General features: G+C 38.6%; 1 protein-coding gene across 2 annotated transcripts in view; it reads left to right on the top strand.

Annotated features, from left to right (window-relative positions):
- PIP4K2A (phosphatidylinositol-5-phosphate 4-kinase type 2 alpha) overlaps positions 1 to 13,215 on the top strand; it is a 101,254-nt gene extending 88,039 nt beyond the window's left edge. For both annotated transcript variants that reach the window (XM_090142936.1, XM_031614343.2), the window contains 4 exons: positions 5,038 to 5,151; positions 8,233 to 8,476; positions 9,205 to 9,308; positions 10,956 to 13,215. In XM_090142936.1, the coding sequence (XP_089999062.1) occupies positions 5,038 to 5,151; positions 8,233 to 8,476; positions 9,205 to 9,308; positions 10,956 to 11,036 (543 nt within the window). In that variant the 3' untranslated portion in view covers positions 11,037 to 13,215. The remainder of the gene's footprint in view (positions 1 to 5,037; positions 5,152 to 8,232; positions 8,477 to 9,204; positions 9,309 to 10,955) is intronic.
- The last annotated feature ends 10 nt before the right edge of the window (positions 13,216 to 13,225 follow it).

Genomic DNA, 13,225 nt, shown 5'->3' with positions numbered 1-13,225 from the left:
TGACATCAAATTAGCAGTTCCAGCTGGGAGTACTTGTAGTTATAAAGAACTTTAGGATGTTGCTAGTGAGTGAACAACTCAGAAATTTCAAGAAGCAAATAAAACCTAGGTGATGTGAAACCTATCAGATTTCATCTTTCTTGTAGAATTTCATAGAATGATAATTATGTCTTTCAGTTAATGTCAAATGGGTTCTGTTACTGTCTCTGTGACGTGATTTTTCATAAATAAACATAAATACATAAAAAGACAGTAAATACAAGACCTTTGCAACAAGTTTACGCAGTCTTGAAGTAGGTAAAATTTGATTCAAGGCAGCTCATCCCCAAAGCTTAGAATTTTTTCCTGCTATTTTAAAAATGCATTTTTTACTTATTTCTTTTAATGATTTCAACTTGCTTGTTTGCCAGTTGCACGCAACAGATATGAAGCATGACTTCTGTTTCTCTGCGAAATAAATCTCAAGTTGACATATGCAGAGATCATAACTTTCCATAACTTTCAAATCATCACAGTGCATTATGCAATGCACTGCATAACAATAAATATTCAGAGTTCAGATTCCTGTTTCAACACTTAGCCTTCATATGACACTAACCCATGACTGTTTTTAAGCAAATCACTATTCTCCTGTTGATTGGTGGGTTTTTGGTTTGGTTTTGTTTAAAAGTCTGTATTCTCTGTGTTAAAGCGATTATTTTTTTCTTTAAGAGAATCTTGGTCTTGTATTTTATGTTTCATGTTCATTTTGTAGGAGAATATTCACTCTAGGGATAATTCTGGACACATTTTCCTGATCACAAGTTTATAGCTACTACTTTTGTACATGCTTGAACTCTTAATCCATCTACACTTTCTTGCACAATCTTTTGTCCTACAAAAATCCCTCTTGTACTTCCTAAAACCTTTTCAGCATTCTCTCTCAAACCCCATTTTTGAGGTTGCACCTTTATTTTCATTGCCACTTACAATCCCCTTATGCCAAACACTGCAGTAGGGCCTTGTTTGGTTAGAAATGCCTGCCCAGGACAGGGCAGATTGTACAGGAGAGGCTTGGACTCGGCTTCCATAACCAGTGGAGGAGAGCAGCCTCCATCTCCAGAATTCCAAAGGAGATTCTAGTTATTCTTTCTTCTGTGGATCTGGTGCCTTCAAACTTCTGACTCAGTTCAAAACCATCTGTGCCAAACTATTGCAAGTAAATTCATAATATCCTTCTTTTAAAAACGCTGCTTTCCACGTGTGAGTTTAACATCACTTTTTTAATTGAAAAAAGAAGAAAAAAAAAGGAAAAAGTGAATGCAAGGCAGTCACTAAGAAAAGAAGCCTAGGATGCAGAACTGAATTCTTGGCAGATATTGTACAGGTTGTGAAGTTAGTTTTTTGGTTTGGGTTTTGTTTTTTCCCTTCTTCAGTACAAGAATTATTCTCAAACTTAACTGTCCTACAACTGTTTTATCAAGCTTTTTCCAAAATGTCAGCATTAATACCAGCCCATGATTGTTATACTAGGTCATAATGCAAAACATCGCTTTGAAAAAAAATATATACTAGTTTTTCATTTTAACAAATTAGGATAGCATGCTGAATTGAGATACATAAGACATCTGCAAAAACTATATCCATGTCCATATGGAAATGAAATTTCACCTCTGATTCTTCGCAGTAATTTTAGTTTTTCAATCTGGCTTTGTGTATCCTGTCATCGTAGTCAATAAAAACAAAACAAAAAAAAAAACTTCATTGCTCTTCAGCCCTCTCAAAGACATTCAGCCCTCTCAAAGACAGTGAAATCTTCTTATCATTAAAGTTGTCTGTAACCATGACAAACTTCAGAATGTGAACCTGAAGTGTGTAAATAGATAAATAGATCCTCCATATTTGTAAAACTACTGTGCCTTTCTTGCATCTTTAAGTAGGGGATTAAAAATGATGGAAGTGGTTCAGAAAGAAAATCTATTATTAATTTAGTGGAAGTAGTTAGATGTTCATCTCCTGTGCAGCTCTTAAAATATTTAGTTCTTTAATGATAGTAATATGTTCATTATAATGAATTACATTCTGGGAGAATCTTTTTCCAACAAGGATTTTCCTTCATTGGAAATATTTGAGACTTCATTAAAAATTAATCATATCAATTATTTCATTAAAGCAAAGTCTCAATTTTTTCATTCAGATAGTGTTTCAGACTGCCACAACGTGGTTTGCTTTCTATTTATTTCAGTGCATCAGTATAAAATGTCCATATTCGAATTTTTCAATATGAACACATACATTATGAATGTTAAGTAACTACTAGAGCCACTCCTGGTTGTATACGTCATAGGTTTTAATTCCTAAATCCTCAAATAAATTCTAAGCCATTTAATTTCAGTAAAATTGCCACTAGAATTGCAATTAATGCTGGCTGTCATTAATAATATTTGAGATTACAACAGTGTCCTAGGGCTGTTCGGCTTCAAGTGAATATGGGGTGTGATACAGTCTAGCACATAAGAACAAAGGTAAGACACAAGAAGCTTTGTCTGGAAAGAGGTAGAAGAGGGAATATAGGCTGGGGGCATCATTCATGTAACGTGGTGAGAGCAACCACCAGCATGCAGCTTTTTAGCTCTAGTTTCTTATATTGCAACTGCTGCTTTTATTTCTTGCTCTTTTTGTTTCCATGCATCAGTGCTGGCTTTTAGTTCATGCTTGTGTTTGCCAAGCCTTCACTGCTGTGGGATCTGGATGAGGAAACGTGCCCTCAGACAAAACCTGCAGGGAGTTAAGGCCTGAGGGTGCTCAGCATTGCTAGCTCAGTTGTATTGAAAGTAGCTCCTGCCTGGCCCAGCAGGGCCTGCGCATGGACCCACATGTTGTGTCTGAGCCTCAGGCACATCCTTCTGCCTTGCCTCCCCCAATCTCATGCAGCATTGATAGGGGTTTTTTCAGTGTTGATGGGCTTATTTTGCTTTAACCACTGCCTAGTGTCATCTACAACTGGGACAGCGGGGTGCAAACATAACTCAAGATGAGGACTTTTTAGTGACTTTGGTGCTAGCCGTGAAGGAGCATGGTTTCTGCATTCTTTTCATTAGTGTTTGAGTCTCACTGAATTCATCCAAATCCTTCCATTCTTGAACCTCCCACACATCAGATTCCATCGCTGGCCTTGGCAGCATCCCCACATCCCAGCCCGCCCCTGCAGAGCCTGCCCTCCTCTGAGGGGCTGTTTGTGTGTGACAGGAATGTTTATCTGAAATTCCCCCTGCTCCTTCTCGTCCTAAACCTCTTGTTCGGTAGGTCAGAAAGAAAATCAATGCTGTCATACAGCAGTAACCAAATCACTGCTGGCTTTAGGAAACATCTGTGGCATCTGTAAGGAAGGACAGCTCACCCAAGGAAGCAGCGCCCAGAGGCAGGGCTTTCCTTTCATGTGAACTTATAGATAGAAAGCCTCTGGAGCAACGCTAGTGGGTATCTTAATACATCACAGTGTTCTAGGTGCAACGTGGTAGTGGTTCAGAGCAAAAAGGCTTGGACTTTAGTTTTTTCCAAGGTTCATAAGTATTGGGATGCAATGAATTTAACATGGATTCATATCGAAATGTTGGGGGCAATAACTAGGTGATAACAGTTACTTCTCTAAACAAATGGAGCATTGTGGGATCCGGAACAATTCCTAATTTCCAAGTCCAAGAAAATAAATTTGAAGAATTGGGGAGCTGAGCATTTTGGCCATGTGCAGCCCAACAGCAGGGACCTGTTGGGAAGATGCATGAAGGCACTGCAGGATCTACTGTGACACTTGTGTTTTAATGTTGTGCCTTCCAGTGTGTGTGTTTCAGAGAAGAAACAGAAGATACAGAGATCTTCTCCTTACTGTGTTGTAGAAAGAAAATAAACTTATAAAAAGTACTGTTTCTGGTAAAGTGACGTACTTACTGCTGATGCTGGTGGAGGATATTCCAGTGGGCTGATGTTAGCTGCTTTTCATTCCTAGTGGGAGGACTTGCAAATGAGGATTAACACTCAGGTGTTCTGCGACATTGCTTTGTAAACAAAGCCTTTTCTTCCCTAATGCTTATTAGAGATGAGGGCAGGGAGAAAGGCTGAATGGGCAAAATAATTTCAAGACTCTGATTGTAGAAGCTATGATTACTTCTGGGTCACTTGACCAAATACCCTGAAGGAACTATTCTGTCATCTGTTTTCTTGGTTGGGTGTTTCTTTAAAGCAAGTTTTCAGTCATTGCCCTCTGAAAACAGCCTATTTGAGGGTCTCAATACTAAAACTAGTGGTTACTGCAGTGGTCATGTGAGAGCTTCTGGCTTTCTGTAATGCTGTTGCAAATCACTTCATGGGAGAGTTAAAGGTGAAGATAATCAACTAATGCTCCAATATCAAGAATATTTAATTATGTATTTAAAAGGCAGAGTCTTCTCTGGCATTCACCACTTCTAAGCAGCATTGCATAATTCATGTTCACTTGATATTTTATAAACAATTATTTGGTATTAGGCACTTACAAACATTTACAGTTGCTATGTAAAGTGTAATCCAGTCTGGCTTGATCTATAAGCTCTGATGCAATAGCACTTCATTATGAGGTATAGATTGTGTCTCAGCTTCACTTACTGTCACTTTGACAAATGATATCTTGGAAGAAGCATGGACTTGAAGGTTAGATGCAAATGAAGTATTGAATTTGATATTTTGTCTTAGTTAAATTTACTGCATTCCCAGAGAATGTATACCTTCTAGGCTCTCTCAGCATGGGTAAACAAGGGAAGAGAATTTCTGCTTGCAGTTGTGAGCAGCTGCATGCAGCAGAAGCGTAGATGCTCGCACTGCAGAAGTGGTGGGGCTTTCAGCTGTGACAGCTCACTAATGCCCTCTTTTGGGCCTTTGAGAGCCTTCCACATTTTGGGAGGTTTGAGGGTTCAACTCCTGGTGGGGCTGGAGAAGCTTTTGCTCTGAACCCATTCTGAACCATCGACTGCACTGCACTTCTATTTGTGTTCTGACTCTTACAGTAATTTTTGTTTATTTTAGGCCAAAGAGCTGCCAACATTCAAAGACAACGATTTTATTAACGATGGCCAAAAGATTCATATTGATGAAAATAACAAAAAGATGTTCCTTGAGAAACTCAAAAAGGACGTTGAGGTAAGAGTGCACTTGTTCAATTCTTTGTTGTTAAAATGTGTGGCAAATTGGAAATAGCTCAGAAAAGCATACCTGCAATTCATAAATGAAAAGTCTTGATCTGTAAGCACTGACTGTTTTAAATGAAACATAATTTAAACTTTCAGGAGTTGATCACTGCTTTTGCTGATGTGATAAATGGCTTGATGCCATAGCTGGTTGCCATGCTTTATCCCTGCCTTGCTGATGTGATGTAAAAATGATGGTACTGCTTAGTGCATAAGCGCTTTACAAGCATAGTCCTTCCAAATGCCCCCAAGAGAGAGGTGAGTATTGCTGGTTGTTTTACAGATGGAGGTACACCAGGACTGCCTGATGTTAGCTGGAGCCATGTGTGGACTGTAGTCTGTAACAGATAATGTAGCTTCCCTTACTCACAACTGTGCATGCTCTATTTGTTTCATTTTAGTAATCCAGTTTTAGATTATGCTTAGTATCACAATAGTGATACATACAGAAATCTGTATGTACCAGGTGGGCTCATTAGCATTGGTCTTACAAGTTTGTATGACTGAGTATAGCCTATACCTACTAGAAAAACGTTAATATGCAAATTTAATGTCATACTATGATTGATTTAGCCAGTCAGCAAATAAAGAAAACTAAATTTGGGGCTAATTCATATAACTTGACTTCAGTTTCTATAATTCAGAATATTATCAATAAACACAATATTTTGCAATCCCTGTACTTAAAACCTAAAATGTTTCTGCTTGTTGGAAGAGACCTGATAGCAGATTGCCCCTGGGACTTAATGAGACTTTCAGCTACTTCTATGAGGATGGCTATGTGAACTGACTTGTCCAATTTTTCAGATCTGTATCTGAGTGTTGTTCAGAAGCTCAGTAGTTGTACAAAATACTGAAGACTTAGAATTTGCAATGATTTGCTTTTTGAGGAAATGTAATTTCCCATTGTCATAATGATGAAATTTATGATGATGGTAATTATGAAAACAAAAGTACTTTGTGAAATATCAGTATATGCTTCTTTTGTACGTGGAACATTGTGCTAAAAAATTGCTCTGTCAATGTCACAGCACTAGAGATAGGTTTATTTGAACTAAATTTTTGTGCTTTTTAATGTAGTGCAGTTGCTGACTAAAGCTTTTACTTTAAGTAGGTTGCAGACAAGATCTTAAACATGTGCAATGAATATAGAAGATACTTTATTGCTGCAGAAGGTGGATTGTGTGCTTTTACATCATTTACTGGATTGTAAATACAAGGGCAGAATCCAGATAATATCTTGAGAGGCTGTGTTTTATGATTTTGAAATTTATACAGAGTATTGTTAAATATACAAAGACCACTAGTGTGAAGTGGTCTGACACCTGATTTTAATAAAGTCAAGCTGTTCTTCAGCCTGTTTTGCTTTTACTGGTTCTTCTGCCCTTGCTAGCTAACTAACAGTATACATTTTTTACCTGGTCTTGGATGCAGATTTTACTACAGTGAGGAAAATTGCATGGCACTTTGCATAAAATTATCTCGTGAAGAGTATTTATAGTCAAACTGTGAAATAGAATTCTGAAGAATATGACTTTGTATCCATTCTTTTTTGCCATTAAATGGTTTTTTCTTGTTGCACTGTGTTTCTCTTATAATTGTCTCGCATCCCTTTCCTTTATTCAAACAAGCACGTTATAATATCTACTGCTATTGTAGTAATATGTTGCTGTTGTTCTGATGGCCTCTTGTCCATGACTTTTCTCAGTTCATTCCTGCCTCATTTTCCTGCCACCTCATTCCACTGAAACTGTCCTGAGAACAATCACATAAGGATATTTTTTTCCACTTTAAATCAGATAATCTTTACTCTGTGCTTTCACAAAACCCTTGTTCTTCTAATTAGCAGTTCACTCTTCTTCCCAAGGGTCTGTTCTCTTTCTTGTAATTTTCTACCATTATTGGTAGATTTTTCTCCTCTCTCTTGATATTTATCAAATAGCTTAATGGCTTCCACTTCTCCACTTTCCACTCCATTTCCTTTGGCCAATTTCATCTGTTATTCTTCTATATTATTGTATATCTTCTCTTCCAACCTTGTGAACGATCTTTTGCTTTATTATACTGAGATGGTTAGAAACCAACTTCTTCTTTCTTCTTAAGCCTCTTCTCAATCTCACTTTTCATAATATATTTGTAGCACTTCAGTTCAGAGTCATGTTAGCTATGATTGCTCTCTATTCTCAGAATCAGGATTTTGACAAACTCGTTTTTTTATTTCTTGATGTTTTCATACTCATCTCATTGTTCCCTGCCATTATTCCAAAGTCTGACCAAAATCCCTTCTCTGGTCTGCTCTAATTTGCATTTTATAGCCCATTAGTTTTTCTAAAAGCTTAAATGATTTGTATTTTCTGTTTCTCTCTGTGTGTATCATAAGTAGAGGTTCCAGAGGTTCCTCCTATGGCAGCTTCACTCCTTGAACTGTTTATCCCTTCCTCTTGCTTTTGTAACATTTCTTGTTTTCATCTTCCTCTTTTCTCCCTTCCTTACACTGTTCCCATCAATTGAAATAACGGTTTGCCTACACAGCAAGTACATTCATTTCCCATCTTTAGCCTTGACTCAAAGATGTCCTTTTATTCACGTTTTGCTTATGTGACTTGAATTCTGAAGAGAGTATGGCATCATTTCATTTCTTCATGATGTAAAACTTCACAGCATTTCCATTGCAAGGATATTTAAGCCCTTTTGCATGATTCTGTAATAAGGCAGAGAAGGAAGTGAAGGGGCAGACGTGGCTGCAGACCATGGCTTCCTATGTGCTGGTGTGCTTGTCAGAACAACTCTAACTGGAACACTGCTACAGTATCCTAGGGCTTTTTAGTATAAGTTGGGAGTGACCTGCAGCTATCACTACATCTTAATAATTAAAAGTCTCTCTTTGCTAGCTTTACCACTTAGTCCTCCGCTTTGCTCTTTCTTAGAAGTGCCCATTTTTCTCAACCAATGGCATCTTTGTAACTTCTCTTATTTGAAAGTGGAGCTTACATTTTTCTGTGATACTGATAAATTGCTTATTATCACTTTCTAGTTCCTTGCTCAGCTAAAACTCATGGACTACAGCTTGCTAGTTGGAATTCATGATGTTGAAAGAGCTGAACAGGAAGAAGTAGAATGTGAAGAGAATGATGGAGAAGATGAAGGTGAAAGTGATGGGACACACCCCATTGGAACTCCTCCAGACAGTCCAGGAAATACACTGAACAGCTCGCTGCCTTTGGCTCCTGGGGAATTTGATCCAGCTATTGATGTTTATGGAATAAAATCTCATGAAAGTAAGTAGTAATAAACATCTGCATGCTAAGATGTTTTGATTCTTACACTGGAGCCCAGACATCTTCACAACAATGTTAAGGGAAAGTTACATTGCACAATATAAATTTGCTTTGTAGAAGAGGAAATCGGTTGTTCTTTGGTGAAGCAAAAGGCATCTGTGATGCACAGCTTTGTTACTGAACATATTTCTCAGATGTAGTGATGTGTGGGGATGGATGCAGTCAGCTAGCATACCTACTGCACAGTCAGCTCAGGTTCTGAATTAGCTGTTCAGACATCACAGTTCTCAATGGCTGTTCAAGACAGGAATGTTTGTTGTGTTTTTTTTTTTTTCATCAGCATTTACATTAATAAATATATAGTTTCATTCATAAATAAAATATGCTTTTGCTGACTCGGAAGCCCTGCCTCTCATATAAAATTTAGTTTTTCCTTGTTTGTTTGTATAACTATAAGGGAACTTGAAATCCACATCAAATGAGCAATAATTCCTATTTCTGTATGCTGGTGGTTTATTTTACACTTGTTCAAAGGTTTCACATTACATATAAGTGCATTTAACCTTTCACTTAGGTATATCTTGAGCCTGTGGTCTCTACAGAACTGTAATTCTGACTGACGTTACCCTCCCTGAGCTGCTGAGTGATCCTAAAGAAGTCTCCTTTGCTGGAAGGAGAAAGGCATGATTGAAATGTCATTCTCACTTTCATGTACTTGTCCTTTGCAGGTGCACCTAGGAAGGAAGTATATTTTATGGCCATTATTGACATTCTTACCCATTATGATGCAAAAAAGAAAGCTGCCCATGCTGCAAAAACAGTAAAGCATGGGGTAAGTGTCTGTTTTCTTCCTCTGATACAATTTATACTTCTGCATTTTTCTTGTTTAGTGCACTGATAGAACACAGTTCAAGAGATTTGTGCAAAGGAGAGAGATTATTTTTTCCTAGTTTCATATGTGATAAAAGAGCACAGAGTAACTTCTATACATTGCATACTAAAGCTCCCTATTTAGCTACACACATTTTTGTTACCTATAAAGAAGACCAGGAAGGCACTGCCCTTTTAGGGCTCTGGCCTACATTAGTGGGATGTATTTTATACTTGCAGACAAAGCTGTTGACCAGGCTCTTGTATTAGCTTACAGCTCAGTGGAAGCTGTTGTGAATCTTCTGACATGGGACCCTAGTGATGGTTTCATTGTTGGGTACAACCCACTGAAAGTTAATTCCTCAGCATATAATGTGTCTTACTTTAAAAGATTTCTTTAAAAAAAAAAAAAAAAGTTCAATTTGCAAGATTAAGTATAAAATGTACATGTCAGATACTTGGGTACCATTCAGGGAAGGCTTGTATTTGACTGCCATGGATTTCTTTATTTTTGACTGAAACTGCTGCTGAGCAGCAGACACCAAAGAGTTATGGGAAAGCATCCTAGTCTTCCAAAATGAAGATTTGTACTTTCCATTATCACTGTATGGTGATTTGAGGTCAGAATTTCCTAAGCTCATTAAAAAGGCCATAATCATTTCTGAAGCTGGGGTACCTCCTCTAAGAATCAGGGCATTATGGATGGTTTTAATCAGAGTTTGGGTTTTTTGAGTTTCCAATAGAAGGTGACTTAGAATGCCTAGCAGTGAGAGCCCTGGACAGGCTTGCAGTACAACATGATCATTACTTTCTCCATTCTAAAAGCACTTGAAAGTCAATGCAAACTATATGCAGCCATTAGCTGGCAATCTATGTTGTGAATAACAACTATGATTATTAAACCTTACTACAGAACATGACATTCGTGCAACCATTTTGTTTGCTTTCACTGCTTGCATCCTCAGCCACCTGACACTGAAGGTGGTTCTGTAATTGCATGCATGCATTCTTTTCCTTTCATGAAATGAGGAAGATGTAACTGTGGTTAAGGCTCTGAAAATGTCCAATAACAGTCTGAGTGAAACTGTGACCTCACTGAAATAGCAATTGTGCAGCTAATTTAGGGAGTCCAGGTTTAAATGTTGGAAAAAACATGTCTCACTGTTCTCACGTATTCCAAAGCAGATGAGTTAGCATTCAGATAGCCGTGGGCATCAGCCTCATAGGGACACATTGGGTCCAATTGCAGTAGTTCGGTTTTCTCTACAGGAAGATGCTGCTGTTCAAGAGATAGGAATCTGTGAGTAGTGTGCTTAGACGTGAGCAGTGGAAATTGTACAGGAGAATGAAACGCACTGAAAGTAAAGAGGAATAAGGAAAGTAAAGAATGGCATTCAGAACCGGGAGGCGGGTGCTGCAGGTGCCCAGCTGATACCTGTACTGGGGTGAAGCCTAAAAAGGTGCCCCTCATATTCTGCTGGAGGGTTCATGACAGCGTGTGTGTCTGGTGCTGAGACCACAAGTTAATCCATCACAGTGCTGCTGCTGAAAGCATCCACTAAACACTGCTTCTTCCTTCTTTCCTCTTCCCTCTCCATCCTCTATTTAGGCCGGTGCAGAAATTTCAACTGTTAATCCTGAACAGTATTCAAAGCGCTTCTTGGACTTTATTGCCAACATCTTGACGTAACCCCTCGTGTCACAGCGGACAGACACGAGACCTGGGGACAGCAGCAGAGACTACGAGGGTAGGGAAAAAGGAACTCAGAGAAGCGCTCATCTTGCAGAAAGCAACCCCTTTGTTTACATCTGCTGGCAAAGATGACTGAAGTGGGGTGGAATACTCGCTTTAACAGCTGCCTGATATTCCCAGCATAGTTCTAGCTATTTCTGACTCTTTTGTGTGTGCAAAAAAACAAACAAACATTAAATTAAATAAATAGAACAGCTTACTCAGAGTGCACTGTGACAGTCCCACTCTGACGCTACCAGCTGAAACGGAGCAACTGAGCAAAGAGGCGTGGGGTGGGGGTGGGGAAAGTAAATGCATGTTAAATCTACAATATTGATAGCAAATTGTAAACTGTGGATCAGTTTATTTTTTGAACTAAAAGATACGTGACAGTATTCATGACGGTGATGATAATAATAAAAACCTTACTGCGAATGTTACACTCACACCGTGCACACTGGCACTCCTTACAAACAGCACTGCAGCAGTGGGCCCGTGGTGCCGGAGCTCTTCCCATCAGGTTCTTGCAGTTGGGGGTTTTTTGTTGGTTTTTTTTTTTCCCTTTTCTCCCATTTCTTCCTTTTCCTCCACACATCACATAGGGCAGTCCATGCTCTCAGGCACCAGGAGCTGATGTCTCCTACCTTACAGAGAGCTAACGTGTAATTCATGCTGTGTGTACATTTTTGCTACCGTGAACTTACATTAAGGGAAAACCTTGCTTATTTCACTTTGTTACCCGAAGTTGTCATTTGTTTTATATTCTTGCCATATAGGAACTAATAATGTTGAAGTGGAAAGAAGCTTATCTGAAGAAGTGCATAGTTCTGGGCAATAGTAGCTGTGTCTCTCACCCACAAGACGTGCGCGCGGATAGAAATTCCATTCTTTTGTAATTTAATGGGAATTTGAAGTTCAGATGCTTACATTGTACTGCTTAAACAGCAGTATTTTATGATAGATTATCCCTCTAAAAATGAACCCCGGATTTTACTGTTTACATTATTAGGAAAGCAGGGATATTTCTGAATTTTAGAGCTGTGTACAATATATGACTTTTAAGTTTACATGTAAAGTTATTTTGCAGTACAGATGAAGTATGTTCGTCACCCTCCAAGCGTAATGTGCAGCCATGTACTACGGTGAATGTCTCACTCGCCCCGGCAGACTCTTACAATAAAATGAGGAAGGATATTGCAGAGGGATTTTTCCCAAGGACGTCTTTTATCACCAAAACGACCTGTCCTGCCGTGTACTCAAATCTGATTGTACAGTGCATTGCCTAAAACTGTGCTGATCATGTTTAACTTGTTTAGAATTTTTAAACAACGACATTGTATTTCTGCTCTTCTTGTATTTTTTCCCTGGAAGATTCCATGCTTGAAAGACAAATTTACATACGCTTAAAGTTTATCTACTTATACACTGTGCTAAAGCTGTGCCTTTGAAATTTCTTTATTGAAATTGTTAGATTTTGTAGGCGATCTAAAGGAAGTCAAGCCCTCCCCATCATCATTTCTAACAGAGATCAGGAGTGCCAGCATGCCTTCTCCATTACTAACATCAGTGCTACTCAGCCTGCACCTGTGCATAACATACATTTTACTTCCAAGGAGCCTATAGATAGCAGCCCATCACACTCTTTGGTGGCCAAAGGCAATGCTATCCCTGTTGCTGTGTACTAATTCTTTTCTCCTTTCCTCTACCTTCCCTACAGGATTTTTTGTTACGTTTGACTTAGTGATGTCTGCAGCACTGTAATGTATGTGTATACTTTTGTATTGTATGTATTTAAATAAGTTGGTACTGTGGCTTGATATTTTGTTGTCCTTTCCCGTATTCCCCCATTGTCTGCATTTATCACCAGAGTTTCATTTCCTGTGGCTTCCTGAAGCGTGAGGCCGCAGCAAGACCCTGAAGTCAAAATGAGGTACCATTGCAGCCAATCAGTGTACATTTTTAGACCATTTTAGAAATGTACCACTTTTTGTCTGTGTAGCAGTTTTGTCACTCATTATTGTTGATAAACTGTTTATTTGGACAGGGCAAGGAAGTCTCATTATTGTATATGTTAGTGCTTAGATTACACTCCAACCATGAGCAAGGCTTTATAAAATAAAGCACTTTGATGACTCACTAGGTAATTC

This window comes from Phasianus colchicus, chromosome 6, assembly GCF_987193195.1.
Source record: "Phasianus colchicus chromosome 6, bPhaCol1.hap1.1, whole genome shotgun sequence".
Lineage (NCBI taxonomy): Eukaryota > Metazoa > Chordata > Aves > Galliformes > Phasianidae > Phasianus > Phasianus colchicus.
The sequence above is the reverse complement of the archived record's forward strand: the minus strand, read 5'-3'. Positions and strand labels throughout refer to the sequence as shown.